The 24,757-nt window shown below is 49.2% G+C and overlaps 1 protein-coding gene across 7 annotated transcripts in view; it reads right to left on the reverse strand.

The window, feature by feature from the left end:
- LOC113952903 (protein CEPU-1) overlaps positions 1–24,757 on the reverse strand; it is a 231,655-nt gene that overhangs the window by 91,795 nt on the left and 115,103 nt on the right. The window contains exon 1 of one of the 7 annotated variants that reach the window (XM_027655456.1): positions 21,123–21,277. The exons of the other annotated variants lie outside the window; for them this stretch is intronic. Coding sequence (XP_027511257.1) covers positions 21,123–21,160 — 38 coding nt within the window. The 5' untranslated portion in view covers positions 21,161–21,277. Of the gene's footprint in view, positions 1–21,122; positions 21,278–24,757 lie in introns of those variants that run through there. 7 annotated transcript variants of the gene reach the window in all.

Here is a 24,757-nt window from a genome sequence, read left to right on the forward strand (position 1 = left end):
GGAAAGAAAGCCAGGTCAAGAAAGGAGGGGGAGAGGAAAGAAGGGGGAAAGGGAAAGAGGGAGGAAAAGGGAAATAAAGAGGGAAAAGGGAAAGAAAGGGAGGAAAGGGAAAGAAGGCAAGAAAAAGGAAAGGGAGGAAAGAGGGAAAGGGGAGGAAAGGGAAAGAAGGGGAAAAGGGAAAGAAGGGGGAGAGGGAAAGAAGGGGAAAAGGGAAAGAAGGTGGAGAGGGAAAGAAGGGGAAAAGGGAAAGAAGGTGAGGGAAAGGAAAAGAAGGGGAGGGAAAGGGAAGAAAGGGGAAGGGAAATGGGGGAGAAGGGGAAAGAAAGGGGGGGGAAGGGAAAGAAGGAGGGAAGAGATAGGAAGAGAAAGAGGGGGCAAAAAGGAAAGGGAGGGAAAGGGAAAGAGAGGGGAAAGAGGGGGGAAGGGAAAGAAGGAGGGAAAAAAGGAAAGAAGGAGACAAGGGAAGGGGGAAGGGGGAGAGGGGGGAAAGGAAAGAAGGGGGAAGACAAGGAAGGAAGAAGGGAAAAGAAAGAGGGAAAGGGAAAGAAAGGGGGAAAGGCAAAGAAAGGAGGGGAAAGGAAAAAATGGGGGAAAGAAAAAAAACCAAGCAAAAGGAGAAAAATTCAGACAAAAAGGAAAACTAGAAAAGATAAAAGGTGGAAAAGGAAAAAAAAAGGATGGAAAAGGAAAAAAAAGAGAGAAGGAAAACAGGGAGGGAAAAGAGAAAACAACACAAAGAAAGGAGAGGAAAGGAAAAGGATTCCCTGACTCCACAACGCCAGCAGCGTGGGAGAACAGAGCTATGCAGGAAATTGATTTTATGACAAAAGTGAAAAATCAGGTGAAAAATTGTTTGAGTCAAATTAAATATTTTGTTCAACCAGAAAATAAAGGTTTTGTTTCATTGTCAGGTGTTCTCTGTTTCAGGTAGTGGATTTCTTTAACCTTAATAACCACAGTTTGTTATATTTAGCAAAAGAAAAGCCTGGTAATTGAAACAAAAATCCAAATATTTTTCTGGAAAATGAAACAAGTTTTTCTAGAGTTTTTCCTTTCCCTGACGCAAAATTGGTTGCCTGAGGTTAGTTCAGTAATAATTCCAGTTGACCCAGACCTCCCTTTCCCAGGGAAGTTAATATTGCCATGAAAACCTGTGATGGGATGGGTGGAACTTTTTAAGCACAACCACGAGCACGCAAAGACATGGAGGGAACTGGGGAGGGGTTTGCAACTATTTTCCATGTTTTTTTCAGTTTTTTAAGTGGCTTTCTTTTAAATTCAAACTCCGAGTGTGCTGAGAAGTATTTGAACCACATGTAGACATCAGTGATTTTTAATGCCCTCCCAAAAGGGGTCAGCCAAGGCCAGGTTGGAGGGGGTTTGGAGCAGTGGAAGGTGACCCCACCCATGGCAGGGGGCGGGAGGAGATGAGCTTTCAGGTCCCTTCCAACCCAAACCATTGTGGGATTAGGAAATCTGAGGCTGAGGGGTGTTGCCCACCCCCAAAATCAATGGAGTGGAGAGACCAGGACCAGCAACATTCTGGGATTCTAACAGGATTCTGGGATTCTGCTGGTGACTCCACAAGGGATGGTTGGACTTTCTCCTTCCTTCTCACTCCTGGCACCAAAAGGACAATGTGACCTGGGAAAAATGGAGCTTTCTTAAGGACAGGGGGGTTCAACATCCCTGGGACTGTGTCCAAGAGGTGCTGGCTCTCCATGGAACCTCCTCTCCCCTCTGCTCTCCAAGGGATGGGGAGAGGGGACCCGTTAATCACGGGAGCATCCCGGTGGTGACAATCCCCTCGTGGCACCTCCACCACAGCCCAACCTCCACGACCCATTTCCTCACTGCTCTTTCCATCCAAGCAGCCCAAGACCCTGCGAGTGCATCGTATTTTCTGCTCTGCCCAGACCCAGAACTGTAACTGTAAGAACACAGATTCCTTTCCCGTGCCAGGAGCAGCCTCCAGACTGTGGAGCCTGGAGCTCCTGGAGCCCCTGACTGACGCACACAACATTCCCAGGCAGCTCTTCCCACAGCCCTTTTGGGTGCTGGGGGCTCTGAATCCCTCCACAGCCTCACCTCTTCCCACGAACATCTAAGAAAACTGCCTTTTTTTTATTTAATTCTCCTCTTCCCCTGCAAGACGGCCTTTATTTATATAATACATTTCACATCCGAGACATCGCTGAGAGCTCTACACAAATATTAATTACCAAGCCCTAGGTGGTAAATTATAAATATCCGTTCTCTCCAGATTAGGAAAAAAAAAAACCCAGCATTTAATAATAATAATAAAAGAGACTGCACTGTGGCACATAAAGTGCTACATGAAGGAGCACTCCTTTGCTCCAGGGCTGAAATAAAGCACAGCAGATCCCAAAAAAGTTAAAATAAGAGGATGACCGAGGGTCAGGCCACCAAGCTGGTGATGGACATGCAGCTGGGCATTTGCAGCCTCAGAAGTACAGTGAGAGGATGCAGGGAATTCAGTGCAAATCATGATGGGTGGGAGCAACCACTGGCAAACATCTGGTGGAGGGGGTTTGCAGCCCCTGAGCGTCTCTCCTGTGCCCAGCCTTTATCCACCAACTGGAAAACGCTTCCTTGTGCCATCTCTGCACATCCCATCTCTTAGGCAAAGCAGGGCACCATCTCTCTGCCTGTCTAACACTGATTATCCCCAGCAGGATTTCTGTGCTACACGAGGTGTCAGAGTCCCGACAGCGCGATGATGGACTCGCCGGTACAAGGCCAGGTGTAATAAGGCAGCAGCTGCTTTTCCACTCTGCTCTGGGATCTCTCGTCCTTGCAGAGCACATTTTTGGGGGATATTTGACACTCCTTCCCCGAGCCAAAGCTGCCACAGCTGACAGCAATGAGCAGGCACGGCAGAGATAAGACCCTGGCGTGATAAGAGGGCTGGGGTCAGTTCTGCTTGGCAACAGAATGAGACAGTTCCCAGCCCAAACACAGAAACAGGGAATATTCAGAGTTGGGACCCACAAGGATCATTGAGGCAACTCCTGGCTCTGCCCAGGGCACCCCAACAATCCCACCCTGTCCCTGAATGTTGTCCAAACCCTCCTGGAGCTCTGGCAGCCTTGGGGCTGTGCCCACTTCCCTGGGGAGCCTGGGCAGTGCCCAAACAGCCTCTGGGGGAAGAACCTTGTCCTGAGATCCAACCTAAATATCCCCTGACACAGCAAAACCACAACCAAGCAAAACCCAATGCACATCCAAACTCTGAATCCTTCTGGCTGCCCTGCTGTGATGGTGCAGGACCACTACCTTGGGAAGCAGATGGATATTTAAGATCCAACAAGATCCACATTCAACAAGATAAGGAGGAAGAGGCAAAGTTTCCTCCTCTCAGTCTTCCATCTCCTGCCACAGTGCACATCAGGCCACGCTGATGCTGCCAAATCCCAACCATCTCCATTCTCCCCAGCAGCTCTTGTGGGCTTTCCAAGACTCCCCAGACCTCTCTCAGCACTAAAACAAACCCTCCAGGCACAGTTCACCTCTCAGATCCTGGAACAGGAGCAGTTTGCTGCAATTCCTGCCTCTCTCCATCCTGCCCAACCCTGCTCAGCTTCAGATCAAGTGCTCAGCTCCGTCACTTCCAAGCTGTGGATGGCAAACAGGGCAAATCATTTAGGGCTTGGAAATTTTTTATTTATGAATAGTTTTGCTCTTTAATTTTGATTTTCTTCATTGCTACCTGCTGGCCTTCCCTTTTATTTTTTTATAGATCAGAGCAATCACCAAAAAGGACAAAACCCCAGTTTCCCAGAGTGGGAAAGTCAGGCAATCAGAGCCAGTGGAAAAGGACACGCTGGGAAGTCAATGAAGATGGGAAATAACATTTACCAACCTGGGGCTCAGCAGGCCCAGGGTACTTTGCCTGGTTGTTTGAACAGTGTGTGCTCCTCTTTCCCTTTGAGTGCAGCGAGCAGCTGGTCTCTAAGTAAAGGGACCTGAGGATAAGAGCTCTGGGGTGATCACTGGAGATCCGTGTGATTTCTGCTTGTGTGGCTGGCAAAGTCCCTGCAGCTGAATTTATACCCAGGGGGTGTTTAATGACTTGTCTCTGCTCACCACCCACCTCCACACCAAACCCCAGGGATGTTTTAAGACCCTTGAGCAGCTCTCTGTCCCCAGCCATGGCTGGCAGCTCTGCAAGGGGCAGGCAGGAGGCTGGACACAGCAATCTCCTCCTGCTGCCCTCATTTCCCACAAAATATTCGGCAGAAATAGGCAGTGGCTCAGTTTGCCACATCATTTCAAAGGCTGGTGCCTCCAGCTGCCTCTTCAAACCACCCTTGTAGAAGAAGGAGGCTTCATTTGGCATTTGTTGAGCAAGAAAAAGCACAAGTCCTGCAAAAAAACCATGAGCAGGATGTCATAACTATTTACTGCTCACCCACACGGGATTGCTGCTGCAGCAGCATTATCCTCCCCAGCACACACATCCCATTCCCAAGGAATCAGCAAAGCACAACACATCTCCAGGGGAGAGACACAGAGAAGGACGGGGGGAAAAAACATCTCCAGCTAGAAAACTGTTTGATTTTAAAAGAAATCTCTCATCTATCCACACAAAGAGTTCCCATTATTCTCCAACAGATTGGAGGTTTGACACCCTGACCCTCTTATTTCTGCCTCAGCACAATGGAAAGGAAAGCTTTTGCCCATTCTGGCTGCCACCACCATGGCAGAGGAGATGGAGCACACTGGGCTACCAAAGTGCCACCTTTCCCTCTACTCATCCCTAGTCCAGGACCTGGATACTTACATAACTCCCAAGGAGCAGAATAATAGGATCTCCAGCAGATTGTGGTACATCAACACACACAGGGAGCAATAATAGCACCTGTAACCATAAGGACTTTCTCCCAGCTCTGATTTCTCTCCTTCACAGCCCCAGCTGTGGTCAGTGGGACCAATTTCACAGCTGCCCAGTTCCAAATTGGACTCGTGCTTCCCAGCTGTACTCCCAGTCCTGTATTTGTTTGCTATCAGCTTTAATTAGGAGAGGTTTCATTGCCTGACACATCCAATCCTCTGCTGCTCCAGCTCCTCCAAGGCCACCTTCCTCACCCACCCTATGCTGAGAGGTTTTGGATCCACCTCCTCAACTCCTGCCCTTCCAGGCAGGAAAAGGCAAGGAATGAAGGGACACAGACCCCAGCGATGGGCACCTTGGCCAGGTCTCTCCCTGCCTGCTCTTGCCGAGCCAGGATGCAGAACTGAGCTGGAGAAATCAAAGCTGATTCCAATCTTATTATCCAACACGGCCCTATCAGCTGAGACAGCGACATTTATCACATTAATAGGAATGATAGAAGAAAACTGGGATCCTGTCCAACAAGAGCACTTTATCACATGTTGCACTGTCTTACAAATCCAATTATCACCAGGCAAAGGTCTTAACGGCCCTTCAAGAGTGGCTCTGGAAACCTTAAAAGATTATAAAAGTACTTGTCCAGAGCCTGCAGCATCGCCTCAGCCAGGGCTTGGGATGAAGCATCGTGTCCTATCCAGGAGGCTGCAGCAGCTTCATCCCGGAAAAAGGAGCCGGTTGTCACTAGGAAATTCCCACCATGGCATGGGACCATTCCCACCCAGCCAGCCCAGCTGTGTGACACAAGGAAGGGAAGCCCAGCACCAACAGAGCAGGGGTGAAAGCAGTGCCTTCCCAGGATGTGGGGATGCCTCAGGATGCTGCCCAAAACCTGTGGGATTTATCCATGCAAAGCCTGAGGTGCCATCCAAAGGAGAGGCAATAGGAGTTTGCTCTTCTCTCTGGTTTTCCAGATCAAGAACAGCAGCAGGAACAGACCTCTACAGGCACAATCCCAAAGGATTTTGCTGCTCTCTTGGCCTTCTGGCCTGTCTCCCTGTGAAAAGACTCGAGCAAAGCTTTTCTCAGCTCTCACTGAATGAGAAATAATCAACCCAGCGTCAATCCCCGATTCCCTTCAGCTGTCAGTTACAAAGGTTGCATTCCAGCTTGATCCCAAATGATTTTTTTCCCCCATTTTCAATATTGCAAGCCAAGCAAAAAGCAAAAAAATTTATTTTTTCCTCCCTCTCCCCATTGTTGTAATGATTGTACCTTAAATAATTTATCTTCCACACTCCTGCCTTTCCCTCAACATTCCCCAATCCTGCTTCATCATTCCTCCTTCTGCCCCACGTCAGCTGGTCAGGAATGATGGCCAGGGGGATTTGTCACAGCAGGAAAGGCTTTTCCTGTCATTCTGCTCCACTGAGCAGCCAGAAACAACACCTTAGTTTTGCCATCTCCTGCCCCATTCCATCATTCCATTATTCCCCAGGGCACACAGACACCTCCAGAAGCCAACACGAGTTAAAGCATCTGGGCACCTCTCATGCCTCATCTTCCAAAGGCTCCTTGGAACTTCAGCAGGATGCTGGGACCAAGTGACCGTGGTGACAGGAGTGGGAAAGACAAGGTGCAGGGCAGTGGAAAATCCCGTGAGCAGCAGCAGAGAGGAACAAATTTTGCACTTGTTTGTGGTTTTCTAGTGCAGGGTTGGGGTGGGTAAAATAGGGGAGTGTTTGCTTAATTCTGGACTGGCTTCTAGAAGGGGTACAGGGAGCTTGGAAAGGGTTTGGAGATACCTCATCCCACCTCATGGGGGTGGCAGCCTCACCACCCTGGGTGAGAAGAAACAGGACACTCATCTCCCACGGCTGCTTGAAACTTGGAGTAGTCCTAACAGCTCTGCCCAAATCTGTCCTTCATCCTGTTCCCAGCGATATGGGCAGATTTAGGGGGTAAAGGCAGGAAGCAGGGACCAGTTCTGTTGGAGCAGAGGCAGAGGTGACTCAGACTCAACCAGGCAGGGTTAAAGCATCCCTTGGATCCTGCCAGAGAGAGATGATCCATCATCAGGGCAGGAGATGGGGACTGTGGAAGGGACACATTCCATATCTTTGTATCTGAGTCTATCTCTGCTGTGCTGCCTCCAGCTCTGGGGTCCCCAGCAGAGGAAGGACATGGACCTGTTGGAGCAGATCCAAAGGAGGCCACCAAGCTGATTAGAGGGCTGGAGCACCTCTCCTATGAGAAAAGGCTGAGGACTCCAATATCCTCGTGGGTCCCTTCCAACTCGGCATATTCTGAGATTCTGGGATATCTGTAGAGAGACATAGCACAGCCCCTAACCAGACACCAAGTTTATGGGCACAGAGGCCTTCCTGGATGGCTGTTCACCGTCTTCCACGAGCACAGTAGGTCCCTATAATCTGGATTATTTCTGCCTGCGGGAATCAAGCTCCCACAAAACCAGCTTCACCCTCCCGAGCCCTGCAAAGGAGGAGCAGCTGCTGCCTCACATAATCTCCGTCGGCGCCGCGATGAACTAATGCCCTCCCGACCCACCGAGCCGACGTGGGAATCTCTCTCCTCATTCCATTTCCAGGCACTGCTGCTAAATAAAGCAGCAGCCAGGCAAATTACCCCAGTTCTCTACAGGGTCCCCCCTTTTGTGGCCGTGGCACAGGAGAGCAACGTGCTTATCCACACCTGACTGGCATTACCAGTGCCAGGAATCAAGGGTCTCCATCGTGCTGCTCGTACATATTTAAAGTGATTTAATGGTTGTCATTCATTATTAACCACGGTTATTAGAAGGATGCCTAGGAACACATGGAGAATGGGATCTTTGCCTGGCTAGACACTGCACAAACACTGAGCAGAATAAAAAGATCTCTTCTAGGAAAAGCCCTGCCCTGATAAAGCAGCAGCACTCGCGGGAAATATTTGGATTTGGGGGTGGGGCGGGGTAAAAAGAAAGAGGAACACATATTTCATAAAAGCTTTTGCAGTTCTTAATCCTGGTGTATTTGATGGCTGCGTTGTCCCGGCAGGACTCGCTGCCCTCCACTTACCCACACCAAGGTGGCCTGGGAGCCCCTGTGAGGGGCACAAGCTTCACTGAACAGGATGAGATAAAAAAGATGCTCCCTCCCTCCCAGCATCCCCCTCCAAAAGACTCCTGGCAGGGATAAATCCAGTCAATTCACAAGGCAGGGGGGAGAAAACCACACATTTGCAAAGCGCTGTCGATGCTCAGGGTATTAACGAGACACTTTAATAAGCACCATAATGGAAATTTATGTCAGGGTCCACAAAATAATACAGACGGCGGTTTATGCAGCCCTTGTATTTAAAACAAAGTAAATTATATGATCCTAAAACAATAGGTGAAATTATAAAGCATACAAAGAAATGGAACATATCCAGCTCCCTCTCCAGCAGCACAGGAAGGACCCAGCTCTGCATCCCTGCACCAGCATCCCACTGCTGGATGCTGCCCCTTACAAACCACTTTGTGGCCTTCACTCATTCCTAATTAAAACCAAAGGAAGGTCCCAAGGCTTGGATAACAGAAGGGACCCTCTCCATGTGTGTACAGCAAAGAGACAGATGACAGTGAGAAGTGTTGGATGAGAGGGGAGATGGAAGGGAGAGAAAATAGGAAGAAGAAGGGGCAAACAAAGCAAAGAGGCTATCAAAAAACCAGGATTTTTGAAAGTGCAGCGTTAATCTTTTCAGAAATGAGGGGGATTTGGTAAAGCTGAGATGCATCCTGGAGGCACAGCCTGAATTTAACACAAGTTCTTTGTCCTGGCACAGCATCTGTGCCCATGCCGAGAGCACGAGGAGCTTGCAGCTCTCCAGCCCTTTCCTCTGCCCTGGGAACTGTGAGGGACCTGGGGGTGGATTGAGAAATGAGACACAGCACTTCTCTACCACCTCATTTTCTCTTGGCGAAATTATCTCCCACATCCTTCATTTTTCACAGCTGTGGAAAAAGAGAGGAGGAAAATCCCCAAGCTCAGCCACGGTGTGTTTTTAAGCCTGACGAGGTTTTGCTTGGCTTTGGGGATGGCAGAAGGTGCCTGGGCTGGGTGTTGGATGCAGTTTGTTTTCAGCCCATAAAAGCACTCACCAGGTGGATTTTCTTCCATTTCCACAGAGCTCTGAGCACTGATGCTGAAAGCTCTGCTAAGAGGAGCTGTCAGGGCACATTATCCAGAGGGGCTGATGCCTCTGGAGGAAGGAAAGTTGGAACTGTGAGTGAGAGCGAGGAGAGGTGACGGCCAGATGAGATGTGGGTTAGAAGGGAGAAGGACACGATCAAAAAGGACACGATCAAGAATTTTAAAGTCCATTTGGAGATTTGCTGCTTGGTTTTGGAGGGATTGACAGCACCCCAGGCTGCTGCTTTAGCAGGCAGGGCACTGGGATTTTTCCCTGTGCTGCAGCCACCAGCCAGTGGCATTGCCTCTGGAAAGGTGGGATTTGTCTTTCCAGCTGGGATTTCTGTTACCATGTTGTTTATAGCAATGGCAGCAGTCTAAGGTTGTCCTCTAGCACAAGTTCTCCTCATAGTCTTGAACATCTGGCACAGGCTGGGATGAGTCACCCTTGGAGATGCTCCCTGATGGGGCTGAGGATCTTTGTACCCACTAAAACCCACAGCTCCACATTTTGGCCTAAGGGATTTTGTCCTGAGCACACAATTGGTCCAAGTGGCAAAACCCCAACATTTTCAAACCTCCAGGCCAGGCTGGATGGGTCCTGGGCAAGCTGATCTGCTGGGTGACATCCCTGCCCGTGGAAGGGGGTTGGAGCTTGGTCTATAAGGTTCCTTCCACCCAAACCATTCTGGGATTCTAGGAAAATTCCCAGTGCACCCTTTTTGAACTCCTTTTTGAAGCCAGGCCCAGAAATCAGCAAAACCAGAGCTGATGCTACACAACAAAAACACCCTCAGCTACCTCCCCCCTGAGGCCAAATTCCAACACCCTAAACAAGGGGGGGGACACAAAATGAGCCACTCCCAAAGCAGGGTGAGCATCACCACCCGTACCTGTGGCCAGGCACTGCCAGCCAGGCAGGACACAGCAAGAATTACCAAATAACCCACTTCTGGGGATGTTTGTTGCAAACCACCATCGCTAAAAAATCAGTCTGTGGCTTGAAACAGATTCCACAGGCCTTTTGCATCTGGTTTTTGTTTTTTTTTTTTTTTAATTTTTATAAGCCTGATGTAATTGTGGCGAGGCTCATTCCCTGTGTGAAGTGCTGGATCCCTGCAGACCAAGTCCAGGCATGAGACAGAAGCAGCCAAGAGGAAACACAGCAGCTTGTCAAGGAAAGAGAAGTTAGCACAGCACATCCCTGAGGGAGGAGGAGGAGAGCAGAGGTGTCTCCAGGACTCAGCTCAATCCTGCAAGTCACTGTGTCTTCCCCCCTGAGGCCCCTGTCATCCCTCAGCTCGTTTTACACCCGGGTTCAAGGATCAGCAGCAGTTGGAAGTCTGGGTTTTTCATGCCTGCAGCCTCAGCTTTCACCTGGCAGAACTCAGAGGAGCTCTGAAAACCCTTCTGGAAAGGCTCTGAAGGTCTCCCTAATTGGCACAGGAGTAGGAGCAGAGGGAGGGAGGCTCAGGGCAGGTGTAAGAAAGCTGGTTTGGGTACCAGGAATTCTGAGCACAGCAGGACTGAGCCCTGTCCTGGTTAATTAACCCCTGAAATTAATGAGGTGTGTTAGTTTGGTGAGGATACCCAGTTTAAGGCAAGCAGGGCACAAACTCCAAGGCTGGTCAGTGAGCAAACCAACCCTTCCTGGCAAAGCTGTGGCTGCCCCATCCCTGGAAGTGTCCAAAGCCAGGCTGGACAGGGCTTGGAGCAACCTGGGCTGGTGGAAGGTGTCCCTGCCCATGGCAGGAGGTTGGCACAAGATGATCTTTACGGTCCCTTCCAACCCAAACCATTCTGTGATTCTATGCAATGCCACCCCAAGCAGCCATTCACCCTCTGCCTCTGTACCCACTCATCCCTCCCTCCACCATTCCGTGCCCAAGGACTTCCCAAGAGGCAGCAAGAACTGGGAAATCTCTTTGACAGGAAGCAAGGTGATATTATTGACACTACAGAGCGATCAGAACGACCGGCCCGACAAAGTCCTTGCTATAATCCATTTATTTTCCTACTTTTAGAGCTTTTGATTCTCTTCGACCTATTGAATACATATGGATTGCTACAGACCCAAGCAGGCACAGCAGGGAAACTACACACCAGGATGAATTCCTACACCGTGCTGCAAACAGGGAAAAGATAAACAGCTCAGTCCTGAGGAGCCTGATTTGGGGAGATAATAAATTAGAGCTCGTGGGCAGGAGGTATTGAAACATCAGGGTCTAAAGACCATCAGCGGTGATCATCCAACAAAGGAATATTCATCTCCTCAGTGCAGGCTCCCCGGAGCCGGCTGAGCATCCTTCAAAGTAAAATCCCACAGACCTGAGCACCGGGGACAGCATTACCCTGACAATGTAAACACATTAAGGAAGCAAAGAGTTACAAGCTCCGATGCTGAGTGTCGCAATCACGTCCGAGCTATTTAGCAAATAACGTGGAAAGAAGACATGATGGATAAAGACGAAATTAATGACTGAACTGGTGCTCAGTGATTATCAAGAAACTAGTGATGAGGACCTGATTACATTCACAATGGATAATAAAGGCTTGCCCCAATCAGTAATATATATACTCAGGGCTTCAAAAAGGACTCATTTCCAACGCGGGGGAAAATTATGGGAGAAATTGGCTGGAAGGGAAAATGTCAACAGAGAAATGTGGGCTCGTAACACAAAACTTATTAGAGAGCCAAAAAGTCAGGACTCCGCAATCCAAAAAAGACAATTTTGGCTAAAAGCCCTATTCTTATTGCTAAAGCAGCAATCAAGCATAACACAAAAATAAAAGGAAAAATAGACAGCAATCAATGTGCATTAGGAGTTATGAAGTGCATTGATAAGGAAAGCTAAAAACACCACCGGGGAGGCAACTGCTGCCTGGCAGAACCACTGAGGGGATTCAACAGCACTAAATCCAGCCTAGCCCCGGGCAAGCGGGTGCCTCAACCCCGCCTTGCCCAAGGCAGCTGGTTTCTCTCTGCTAAAAGGCATCATCAGGAATAAATCGCCTTTGAGAGCGCTGGAGACCCTCTGCGATTCCAACCGGGACATTCCACCCCTCTGCAGCTCCGTTCCCAGCCGAGCCATGGGTACAAGGACAGCTCCTGCCCCTGTGCCTGGTGTGTCCTTCATGCAAAGCCAAAGGAGCACCCAAAAATATCTGTCAGCAGGGCCAGAGCCAGCTCACCACCCCAACAAACAAATTCACAACCAGCCCCGCCGGCACAAGCCCGGTACCTTTGTCATCAGGGATAGATCCAGATCATCACCCCGACACGAATTCACAACCGTCACCCACAGTCTGACCCCAAATCCCCTGATTTTGGCTCATATTTTGACACAGAACTCTTCACCCAGATGTCAGTTCAAGCCTTTTCCTGTGCAAGGAGTGAATTAATCACTAACCAGCACCAGGGTGCAAATCATTTGGGCTGATACCACGGCACTAATATTTGGAAAGGAGGGGCTTCCCGGCACGTTTTGTCTTAAGAAACCCCAATCCCAGCTCAGTTTTAGCTCGGGTAATTACAGTTCACCTCCCCAGATGCTCGAGCAGGGGAAGGTCCCCTCCTCCTGCCCGTCCCTGAGCGGCTGAGCTGGAAACGCTGCTCGCTGACAAACAGATGTGCCAAGCCTGGATATTATTGTAACGTCTTTCCAACAATTTGTATCCCCAGAACGGTGGTAAAGAGACATTGTATGGCAAATAAATTAAAGCGTTTGGCCGTAAAGCCAATAACAGAGAGAGAGAGAAAGAAGTGCAGACGTTGGAGGAGAGAGAGGTTTTAAACGAGATTAAGGAAAGATGGAAAGTCAACGGGAAAAGAAGGAATCCTACAAAAAAAATAATATTAAAGAAGCAGCAAGGATGTGCTTTCTGGGATTTGTGGATATGGTTGGGACAAAAGGGCAGCCTGTTTGTGCCAGTCTCATGAAAAACTCAGAGATGAGAGGTTAAACCCTCGTAAACACCTGGAGAAACAATAACAGCGGAAATTAGAAAAACAGAGGATCCTGCCCAGCTGAGCTGCCCCAGTCACACCTCACCCCAAACAGGAGGCACAGGTAGATTGATCACTCCCACGACTGCTGCTGTTTGCTCCTGAGTCCCTGAGATGGCTTAAAAAACATTTTTATTAAGCCAGATGGAGAGAGGGGGAAGGGGAAGAGGAGAGGGGGAGGGACATCCATCTATGTGCCAGGTGCCAACAAGGGGGAAGGAAGAGAAAAAGAGAAATCAAGCGTGGAAAATAAGAGAAAATGTAGTCGGAGATATAAAGCCTGTCAAATTGGCTGCAAACAGTAACAAAAGCAAAGGAGAGATAGTTTTCTCTTTAACAAATGCTTTGATCAGCTGTAGTTGATATAATTACTATATAAAGCTACAGCAAGACAGAAATAAGACACATTTATCTTCACAGAGCAAAGAGAACCTTTCTGATCGCTTCCTCTCCTTGCCAGGCTGTGACAAGCAGATTCCAGGCTGGAAGGTCAGACAGCTGAGGTTTGGCTGGTCCCTTTCCCAGGGGACATGGGACCTGAGCCTGGTCCATGGGACCTGAGCTTGGCTTTGCTGGTCTGGCCCCTGGGAGCCAACACAGACCATGGCAAACAATGGCCTTGCACAAGGGGCACTGCCCTGGGCACGTAGCTGGGGAAAAGGAGATGGTCACAGTAATGCACCAGATGGTCACTGGTTCTGAGTTTTCCTCCCTCTGGTGAGAACCAGTTCAGGGGAAAGGTGGAAACAACCCAGAGGAAAACTCTGGCTGCTGAGAAACCCGTGGGGATGAGAGGCGAGATAGGGAGAGCAGGACAATTCACACCCAGCAACTAAAACCTGACCTCACCATCCCCTGAACACTGCAGAGAGGAGGAAAACAGTCGAGGAAATTTCCATTACAAATCCAGACACTCAGCTCGATGCTGCAACCACTCCACGGTCCCAACTACACCTGTTTTGCCTCCTTTCTCCCATGACACCGACCTTCACACCCCTCTCATGGCAGCAGCTGGGCAAGGGAGACTCCCACCAAGAAACAATTCCCTGCCCCAGGTAGCAGGGAAGGCAGGACTCATCCCAAGCTCATTCCTGTTTTCAGATCACACCACCCCCTGAGGTGTGATGCTGTAATTTCCAAACATCACATCTGAATTTCAACCACTCTTATTTATTTCAGTCTAGCCAGGTAAAGTTAAAAAAAAAACAAACAACAAACCCACAACAAGCCATTTCTATGAAATATTTCCCTTTTGACAAACTGACACAGCTCAGTAGAAATATAGTTCAGCCTCAAAACCCTGCTAAGCCCCAGCAGATCTGATCACAACCAGGACCATGTGCTGGGGGTCTGTCCCTGCCTTGTGACAGCCAGTTGAGCATCTGTTTGTGCACAGAAAGCAGGGACAGCCCTGCAATGCTGCTGGAGTGTGAATGATCATGGGATTATAGAACAGTTCGGGTTGGAAGGGTTACGGGGCAGGGTTTGGGGGGAGCAGGGAAGGTGGGATCAGGGATGGAGTATGTGTGTGCATAATGCAGGACGAGTGATGCAGCAGAAAACCATGCCCAGGGGAGGCCAGTGCAGCACAACACGCAGCAAGATGCATCATGTCCTGCAACTGGACAACCAAGGCGTGTCTGAAAGGACCGGGGGTGGTGGCTGGTCCCACATGGGACACTGGGGACAATCCCACATGGAGCACACACGTGTGTCCCCCCACACGGGCAGGGGCAGCACAGCTCCCCCCTCCCACCACACGCAAAGCCCTGATTTATTTAGACTGGAACAATTTGTCGTCGGCTGTAATTTTAACTACCTCCGTGCTGAGGAGCCAATCAGGGCTCCTGCTCATCGAGGCTTTTATGGGTTCCCATAAAAGCAGCAAAATGAAAACTCAGGGGCCCTTAAAATATACTCCGCGGGTTTGTGCAGTGCAATTGGAGGCTTTTATGACTCCTGTCAGGGCTTTTATGACCCTGTAAAACTGTGCAGCGGCCCAGCCTGCGATGAAAAGTGACCTCAGATGTCTTAAAAGCCTAAATGGTCCTGTACATTTACACGACCTGGTGGCTGAATTCAGGGAAGCCCCGGGGGGACGTCACCCTGGCTCAGCTCTGCTGCTGGGGAGGATGAGGGGCAGCACCACGGGGGCTCAGCATCTCCCTCAAAAAGACAAAACCCATATTTTTTTCTAAAATATGAGGGGGAATAAGCAGTTACCCTCCTGTCACGGGCCGTGGGGGCTGTTCTGCCAAAGCCATGAGCTCCCTGGCTCCACATAACCTGATTTGCAAACCTAGCTGAGCTCTAGAATAAGTGAGTTTGATGGCATCACACTCTCTCATTTCCCAACACAAACACCACTTGATTTAGCAGAAGCAGCAGGGTTTTGATTCCCCCCCCCCCCTTAAATGAAGCCAAGACGGGAAGATTAGGGATGCAGCAGGGAAGCAGAAAGAAAACCCATCAGGCAGGCAGTGACAAGGAAGCATTAATAAACTGCACGAGGTACCAAATGCCTTAAAGAAATGGTGGAAAGAAAAGCAAAAAGGATAATACAGAATCCAGAGGTTGCAGGATGCTCAGCTTTGGTGCTGGGAGCCAGAGCAGAAGCACATTGGGTCACTAAGCCACAGAGTGACAGTAAATGATGCAAATAAAACCAGTAGCACATCGCAGAGAGCATTAGCAAAACACATGCCTGATCCCATAAAAAAATAAGCCATCTCCCCATGCTCTCCTGAGCAGGAAAACACGCCACAGTCTCTTAAAATAAGAAGAGTGGCTTCATGCATGAGAAAAATGTGAGTATATCAGCACAGGAAAACATCCAGTCTCCTTCAGGCCATGTCTAAATATGTGTTTTATTGCTCTGAGAAGGCAAGTGAGGAATCCCATCCCCAGCTGGGTCTCATTCAGTGACAGACAGGCCAAGCTGGAGCCCAGGCAGTGGCTTTGCAGCATTTCTTATTGAACTACAAACCAAAGATTATGAGCTGGCAAGACTGATTTAACACAAAATGGAATGGGGAGAACTGTGGTCAGCGTGCAAACAACCTGCCCAAAGTCAGAACTGAAACTGGGTGACTTTGTAATCCAGCTGGAATTTTTTCATGGGAATCCAGTGACAACCATAGATCATCACAGACTGGTTTGGGTTGGAGAGGACCTTAAGGATCATTTTGTTCCACCCCCTTCCACAGGCAGGGACACCTCTCACTAGTCCAGGTTGCTCCAAGCACCTCCAACCTGGCCTTGGACACTTCCAGGGATGGGGCAGCCACAACTTCTCTGGGCAACCTGTGCCAGGGCCTCCCCACCCTCACAGGGAAGAATTTCTTCCCAACATCCCATCTAACCCTGCTCTCTGGTAGTTTAAAGCCATTCCCCCTTATCCTTATAAATAGTCTCACTCTGTGTCAGCCCTGGGCGATGGTGGGACTGCCAAAATAACATCTCTCCCCCAAAACTCTCACTTTTGAATATAACCCTTAACCCAAGCTCAGATGGCAGAAATCAGGCCCTGATTAATATCCCTATCAAACAACCCCAACTTTTTTGATGGCTACTCTGTGCTGCCTCCACCTTCCCCCATCCCTCGGGCAGCCTCGCAGCTCCAGCGCAGCGCAGGGAGATGCAGAGGAGTATTAATTCCATGGAAAAAGGGTCAAAACGAAAATGCCAACAGACTGGGAACATGCCAGACTTGCCAAAATCCTGCAATCCGTCTGGAAGTGTTCCTAAGCAACTCTGCAGACCCAGCAAAACACAAATCCCACGGTAAAACCCGAGTTGAGAGCTCAGGTTATTGACTATTAACATTCAGGGCAAACACATGCAAAATCAGAGTAAAGTGCAAAAAGAGAAACTGTCTTTATTTTCCATCTCCCTGCTTCCCCCTCCTTTTTTTTTTTTTTTTTTTTTAGGAACAGAGCATGGATGTGGAAAATAGCCTATTGAGCCCACTTCCCCGCCTCAGAGGAGCTGCAAATGTGATCCTTTGCTAGCTCAGACAAAATCTGCCATGCTACATTAGGCTTGATAGCAAATTTGCTACTTGCAAGCTTTTATCAAAACTGTATATCTTAAAAATCTTAATAATCCTGAGCTTTTGGTTGGCCTTCCCAGCTGCCTCCTCCCCACCCCTCCGCATCCCTCTCCCCGCCGGGCGCTCGGAACCAATTCCCAATTTGGAGCTCAGCGTTTTTAGCCGAGGAATGAAAAAAAAAAGACCTCAAGGAGCGCTGGGGTGGGGGAAGAAATCAGGCAGATCTCAATGGCTGGAATTTATTCCGGTGTGGAGACGAGGGAACGGGGCTGGAATGTTTCCTCCCTCCCGCTCGTGACCTGTTTCCAGGCCTTACAAGTTCATTTCTGAACGAACAAGCCACGGACAGGCAGTGGAACAAATGTAACAAGGTCTCCAAGGGCTCTCCAGCCACGTTCCCCCACGGCTGGGAGGGTGCAAGGGCTGGTCAGGGATGTTTTCTTTTTTCCCTGGAATTGCTTGTACAGAAAAGTCTTTCTCCTCAGCCACTGTGTGATGTCTAACAAAGGCTCTGCATATGCCGGAGCCCTGGTCTCGTGGGGCTGCTGTAATAGCTGGTGTCTCCTACCCAGCCACCTCTTTTAATGAAATTTATAGAAATTTAATATCTCTGAGACTTCTTTCCTTCTGTCAAATTGGGTAGAAATTGGCCAGGAATTGGCCAAAGGGTTCAAAAACTACAGAGGGGAAGTGGGGAAGGCAGACAGGCAGGGACCATGTGATTGCACAGACTCCTCTCTGGAAGGATCCAAACTAAAAATCAATATCTGTTTCTGTTGTCTCTCTGGTATTGTATTTATTTTGGGTTTTTTGTTTTTGTTGTTAGGAAGGTGGGTTTTCTTACAGAGAAGAAGTCCTCATGAAACATTTTCTATAGCAAGCGTGTGATGGGAAGCATTGCCAGCATTGCTCAGAGCTGCAGGACACCCTTTGGAAAGGGGATGTTGTCAATCACTTTCCCACTTCCTCAATACTCAATACCTGGAGTTTTCCCCAAATCCCATCCCCACAATGTCTAAACCTATGAGACAGGTGATGGAAAAGCAGAGGTTTTAAGCCTAAGAGGGGCATAAAGGCTCCACACATTGGTCCAGCTGGAGGACCAGCTCCACCAACTGAAAAAAGACACTTCATCTCCCTAAATCTCTCCACAGACCAGCATCCTTAGCAAAAAAGCTCACTCAGCCTCAAAATTGAGAGCAAATGAGAAAAACTTTGGAGGAGCTGTTTAAACCTCTGTTCCAGCATCATCTCCAACTGCAGGAGCTCCATCCCGAGCCAGAGTGACCAGGCTTTTTGTCTCTGGAGTGAATTCTATCACCCAGAGACTCCCTGAGCCAGCTGGGAGCTGAGGGTTTCCTTGAATGGTATCAGAGGGATAATCTCCTTGCCCTGGCTCAGGAAGCAGGGGGGGGTCTTAACTCTTATTACCGAAGTCAATCGAGCAGATGGACACAAAGCTTTCTAGGAAAATGGATGCTCTGCAGAATTCCAGGAGCTAAGCAGGGCAAACACGAAGGAAGCCATCCCAGATTGCTGTGAGGGGCTGCTGAGATGCAGAGGACTCTGCTTAATTCCTAATGGAAGTTTGTTCAAGCTTTAGCAAAGGGCAAAGTCTTTCCCCCCTGCAAGGGCACAGCGCTCTTGCCAAGTACAACAATATCTGGGTTTTGTAGCTTGCCCAGTTCCAGCAGGCCAAATCCTCAAATAATACTTAAGGATATTCTCTGAGGCTGGGCTGAACACGGAAAGCTGCTGCTGGAGCTCTCCAGCACTTCCTATCCGAGGAGCAACGGCACCTTGGCAGGCTCTCCTGGAATTAAGCTTCCAAAGGGTGGCTAATGAGATTCCTTCCTCTCCTTTCAGCCCCTTCAGAAATGCCTGATTTAGGGTGAGACCTTGAGGACTAGAGGATATTTTTTTTTTTTTTGGTTCCCCTTATAATTCCAAGGAGGGAAAAGTTCCTGAGGATCTCTTTATTCTGAAATAGGGTTTATTCCAGGTATTCAGATGCTCAAATCCACCCACCCTGATGTTTTCCTCACCACAGACATGCAAAGCTGCCAGTGTCTCCTTCTACTTCTCAGATTGATAGCTAAGCATGAAGCTGTCGAGTCTCTCCCAGACAAGGCACAGAGAGGAGTATTTTTCCTCCATTAACCATCTCACTCCTCCACCTGACTGATTAGTTACCACGCAGGATCCTCTGGATTTCCATCAGGAGGGAAAGCAATGACAGAAGCCTGTATTTCTGGTTAATCTTGCAATTTGTCACTCCTCTTATAAAGCAAACAATCTGCAAACGCACCGGATCCCTCTGGGAAAGGCGAAGGTGCAGCTACAGGAGGCAACTCCCAAATTCCACAGGGAGAGGGGTTCACTCCAACCCACGTTTCCTTGCACCATCCCTCTTGGCTACTTCAGCATGCCTGTCACCTCATGCTGTTGGTTGTCACCCTCCATCCCCTTGCCACACTCTGCACGTTGCATTCCCAGCGAGGCTCTGGTCACAGCCACGCTCCTCCGGCAGCACCGATTCCCTGGAGCACAGTGACCAGATAAGACCTTTATCACCTGACTCTGTTCCACAACAGGGAGAACACGGGGTGAAATCCAAAGAGGTTGGAGTCTGACTTCATAAAAAGGGCTGATTACCCACTTCACGAACCGGAGCAAAGCGCGGCAGCTCCCCGAGCCTCTCCCTGTTCTCCGTGCTGGCTCAGAGAAGGGATGCTTAGCCCTGTTTCCTTCTCCCTCTTTCCCAGCCAAGTGACATCTCTATCAGGCTCCCCAGACCTGTTGCTGCCTGCCTGGAGACCCTCAGTACAAGACATAGAGCAATACAGCATCTCTGTATTTCAACCAGCACTCCAGCAGGAAAGGAAAATCCTTGAGGAATTGAGATCCCCTCGAGCATCTCCCGTGGGAGCTGTCTCCTCGCCTGGCTGCGCTGCTCCACACGTGTCACAGGGAGCTGAGGACGTGGTGTGGCCCAGACCCGCATGTCAGCTCTGAGCCTCGATTAAAAGGAATGGTTTCTCCTCTTTCCCCGAGGAGAAGGGAGCGAGTGCACACCCGCACGCACACGATCGATAAGTCGCCGGGTCTCGGGGAACAGCTCTTTTAATTACAGCTCTCCCTGGGTGCAGGGTGTGAGCCTGGCAGGGAGCACCCGCGGTGGAAAACAGGGAAGGGCAGCCCCTGGGGGTTGGCAGGGATCATGGGTGATGCTGGAGGCAAAGTGCAGGAATTAACCATTTCTCCCAGCACGCTCCCAGTCCCGCCTCGGGACTGTCCCCATCTGATCCAGCCCCTGCCTCACCCCACCCTGGTGTCAGCCCCTGCCTAGACAGCAGCACATCTGCTATTTATCATCCAGGGACTCAATCCAAGGAACTTTTTGCTGCTGGCTTTATCCATCGCATTTATCTGCTGATCTCTCCCATCTCATCTCGCATTCCGTGCAGCCTCCCCTGAGCTGCAGCCGGTTTGTGAGCAGCAGGAATAAAGCCTGATTTAATACCTGGGAACGGGGAGCAGTGCCCTTTTCTAGGGAGCAGCAGCCGGGGTGATCCCTTTGCAAGGGGCATCGGGATGCTGCCAGTCCCGTTGGGCTTCTCCAGGTAAACAGGCCACTTGATCCCCAAAAAACACAGCCAGACAAAAGGTGAGACCTTCGCACTGAGTCTCCCCTGGATTCCTCCAGCTCCCCCATCCCTCCTCCCTCTCGCCTGCTCCTTCTTTAACTCCCGTTTCCAAGTGCTGAGTTACTATCAAGGAAGGTTTAATAGGATCCTGGATTTTAAAGCCACTGGCAACACAGTCTGGGCCTTTTATGGTTAGTAATGAATAAAAGAACCCAAATCACCTTTTTTTTCTCTCTCTCTTAACATTCCCTGCCTACAAATTAAAGTCATTGTGCTTCTCACTCTGCCTCACTCCTTTTGTCTTCCTCCAACACCATTCAAGCCCAAGAGGCACTAGCCCAATATGTGCCCTGCTTCCCTTCTCCCCATTTTTTTTTTATTTTGCAATATTTACCCCTTTCCAATCTTCTCGCTTCTTGCTCTTACTTCCATTCTATCTTTGCTCTTTCCTATCCTTTCCTTTTTTTTTTTTTTTTCTTATTATCCCATATTATCACGGGAGCAATGACATTTTGGAGCCCCACTGCAGAGTGAAGCCCTTGACTCCTTTCCCTAGAGCTGGCAACCAGCCCTTCACGGTAGAAAAAGCCAAAATTGCTACTATCTTGTCACCAATTCTGGTTATTTTTAGCACTCTTTCCCTTAAAGCACCAGCTCCCCGAATCATGTGATTACAGCATGAATCTTATCTCCGATCTAAAAAAGTTTCATGCCCTCACAGCTGCCAGAGAAGTGCTGGGAAAGATGAGTCAGACTTTCAAAAACAGGCAGAAAGACTGAGCTTAACTGCATCTTGCTGAAACCGTAACTCAGGGGGCACCTAACCCCGCTTATTAAATGTTCCTAATTTTTAATTCAGTGCTGGAGAGAATTAGCCATTCAACCACTGCTGGGTGGCTTCAGAAGTCTCCCCGTTACCTCACTTAATTAAGACAGCACAGAAGATCCTCATATCCTTTGGGTGAAGCACTGGCTCTGCTGGACATTTTTTCATTAGCGTCACCATAAATAAGATTTCAAGCCTTGGCATTTACCACAGGAGCGGGATGAAGAAATCAACGGGAAGACAAAGCCTTTTGGTAACCACAAGTGGATTTCAAGGCAAACCCGACTCTCTTATCTTCCCATTTATCTTTATCCCATTGATACAGCGCTATCGATGTCCGGCCCTATCTGATGGCACACTAACAGCTCTATTTGCAGCTCACAAGGCGATAGCCCCGCTCCCTCCCCCCTCCCCGGCAGATTTGGTATGACAGGAACGTTACATGACCTTTCCTTCCACTTTTTCACCCGGCCTGGGTTTATTCTGCGTTCAGAAATTACCATTCCCAGCCAGCCCTAAATAGCACCTGGTTAACTGGGAATTTTAATATGTAAGCCGAGGGGGAAAAAAAAAAAAGGACAAGAACAGGAAAAAGATGAACCTCCTGATCTCCATCTCATCTCCCTACCAGTTCCTCCCGGTCTCATATTTACCCTTCTCACACAATTTTTCCTCTGTAAAGCATGAGGAGATGCACTGAACGACACAGGATATTTAAGTACACATTTTACCATCCTACTGTTATTCATTATTAATAATACACTGCTAACTCTGCCCTTGTAGGCACCTCTGTGAGGGAAATAGAGTTTGTAAATACCCACGAGCAGATTCCCAAGCTGTGCTCCTTCCCTGTGCCATTAACAGGAGCACATCCCTGTTTTCCCCTCTGCTCTTGGCGTTCTCTCTCCAGCTCTTTTTCCCAGGGAGGATATCCAGCTGGATAGATGCTTCCTTCACCCCCACACAAAAGAAAGCTCAGTCTCCTTCAGATGAGCCCCAGAATATATTTTCCCACCTTGTGACTGAACTTGAACCTCCTCCACTTCACCCTCCTTCCAAAATAACCCTGAGTTGAGCAGTTCAAATGGAAGCAGGAGCTGCGTGTTTGCCCCCCCCCCCCCCCCCATTTCAAATGACACACTCAAAAATAAAATGCCATTTTTGGCTTATTTTTCCCCGCTTTCCCCTTCCCCAGAACAACTTGAGAGCTCTGGTATGAATGGGGAAGTGATTTGAGATGACCTAAAAAGGCGTCATTACTTCTTCAGGAAAAATGGGTGTGGAATTTGGTCCGGCTGCCACGGGAAGAGATTCCAAGTCCAACTGACTATAAAGGCAGATCCATGTGGGACATAAACACTTCAGGGAAATCAAGGCATCACCAGGGCTTCCTCCAAGCTCCATCTCACCCAGGGGGGCATCACCACCAAGGCCACCACGGCAGCTCTCGGTGCAAGGAGACACTTTGAGTCCCTCTTTTGGGACCAAAACCTTTTCACACAAAGTCTCCGGGGTTTTGGACGTGTTATTTGGGCCCCACAAAGATTCACCTTTGGGCATAAGAAGCTGTTGAAACCTTGCTGCCTACCAGGATTCGGTTTTACGTAAGGACAGCTGATGCCTGGCATTTATCTTCATGACTGAAGACTGCAGGCCACAGAACATGAGAGGTAGAGTTAGTTATCTTCTCCTTACCCAAGATTGACAGAAAAAGTCAGGAAAGATTAGTTATTCTGTATCATATACATGCCACGCATGTTTTTCATTCTCCTACTGCTCCAGTACCACTTTCACTTGCGGTTGTAATAAATCAAATGTACTTGCTCTGCGTGAAGAAGAGATTCTGCAGTTGGAGAAGACCTGCTGGTCACCCACTGTATCCACCTCAGGTGTCCTCAGCCCAGCCAAGGACTACCCTGCTCTGTATTTCTGATCACAGTCACTTAATTTTGGTTAAAATTGTAATTAAATCCATTTGCTACTTGTGTGTCGCCTTCCGTTGTGACAGATCCAACAACACAAGGTAATAAATGAGTTGCTGTACCCAGCAGTAAAACACAGGCACCTCTGGGGTGAAATCTCAGAGTTTAACAACCTGAATGGCAATTTTGGACAGGCACAGAAAGCCACTTAAGGAAGAACTTAGAAAACAACAATGGTGAAGTCTGGAAGGCACTAAAGGCACCACCTGTGCCAGGAGAAATAAAACCCAACACTCTGGAACATGGTCATGAACACGAAACATGAGCTTTGGGTGCAGCTCACTGCAGCAGGGGGACCTGTCATGAGGACAACAAACCCAATATGGAGAACACACCAATGTGGAGAACACATGTTGATGTCCAGTTGAAATCCCAGCTCTGGGACTGAGCTCATTATGGCAGCAAGTTCTGCCATGGCAGCCAGGCTTTCCTGAGCGTGGGCTGGAAGGCACTGTGCCCCAAACTCCCTCAGCCATCAGAGTGAGCCTTTCCTCATGCTCAGGTCACCCTCAGACCCACAGGGTGCAGAAGGGCTGGGAAGGATTCCATCTTATCCAAGCCCTTCCTCATCGCATCACTAAAGGCACTGGATCAACTGTCCTCGAGGCATCAAGTCCTATCTCTGCTCAAGGAGCAGCAGACACAGGTGATACCATATCTGCACCTTCTGCACCCTGTTGCCTGGTCACCTCTTTGTATCAGCCCACCCTGCACGGGTTTTGATGTTCTCCTTTTTTGGGGGGGGGTCACACCAAGCAGCCCCTCATTGCACCCAGCCAACCCCTTCCAAATCAAAACTCTGGGGTCTTGAAAAACAACTCAAACTTTATGCCAAGGTGGTTTTCATCTGTTCTTCATTTCATCCCCCGCGTTGGTGCCGGGGTTTGCAGTTAGTCCTGCGAGCTGAAGGAGAACCCAGCACCATCTCCGGGGGGCACCAGGTCCCTTCCTAATGGCTTTCATGTCTTCCTGTACCTTTAAATAATTGAAATCTCTTTGTTGCTAAGTACATCCAAGCAAGAGGGCACTGAAAGTTTTAAACCTCTCTGGGGAGAGCAGGGCCAGGAAATCTACACAACTCACAAGATGTCCTGTCACCAAAGTACCTTGTCTCCTGAAACGAGACCGACCGCGCCGCTCCCGGAGCCACTCTCCTCAACGGCTGCTGCTCTCCCAGGATGCTTGTTCCTACTACGGGAAAGGCGTCCTCCTTGATTCCTG

This window comes from Corapipo altera, unplaced genomic scaffold (genome assembly GCF_003945725.1).
Source record: "Corapipo altera isolate COAL_440 unplaced genomic scaffold, ASM394572v1 71, whole genome shotgun sequence".
Classification (NCBI taxonomy): Eukaryota; Metazoa; Chordata; class Aves; order Passeriformes; family Pipridae; genus Corapipo; species Corapipo altera.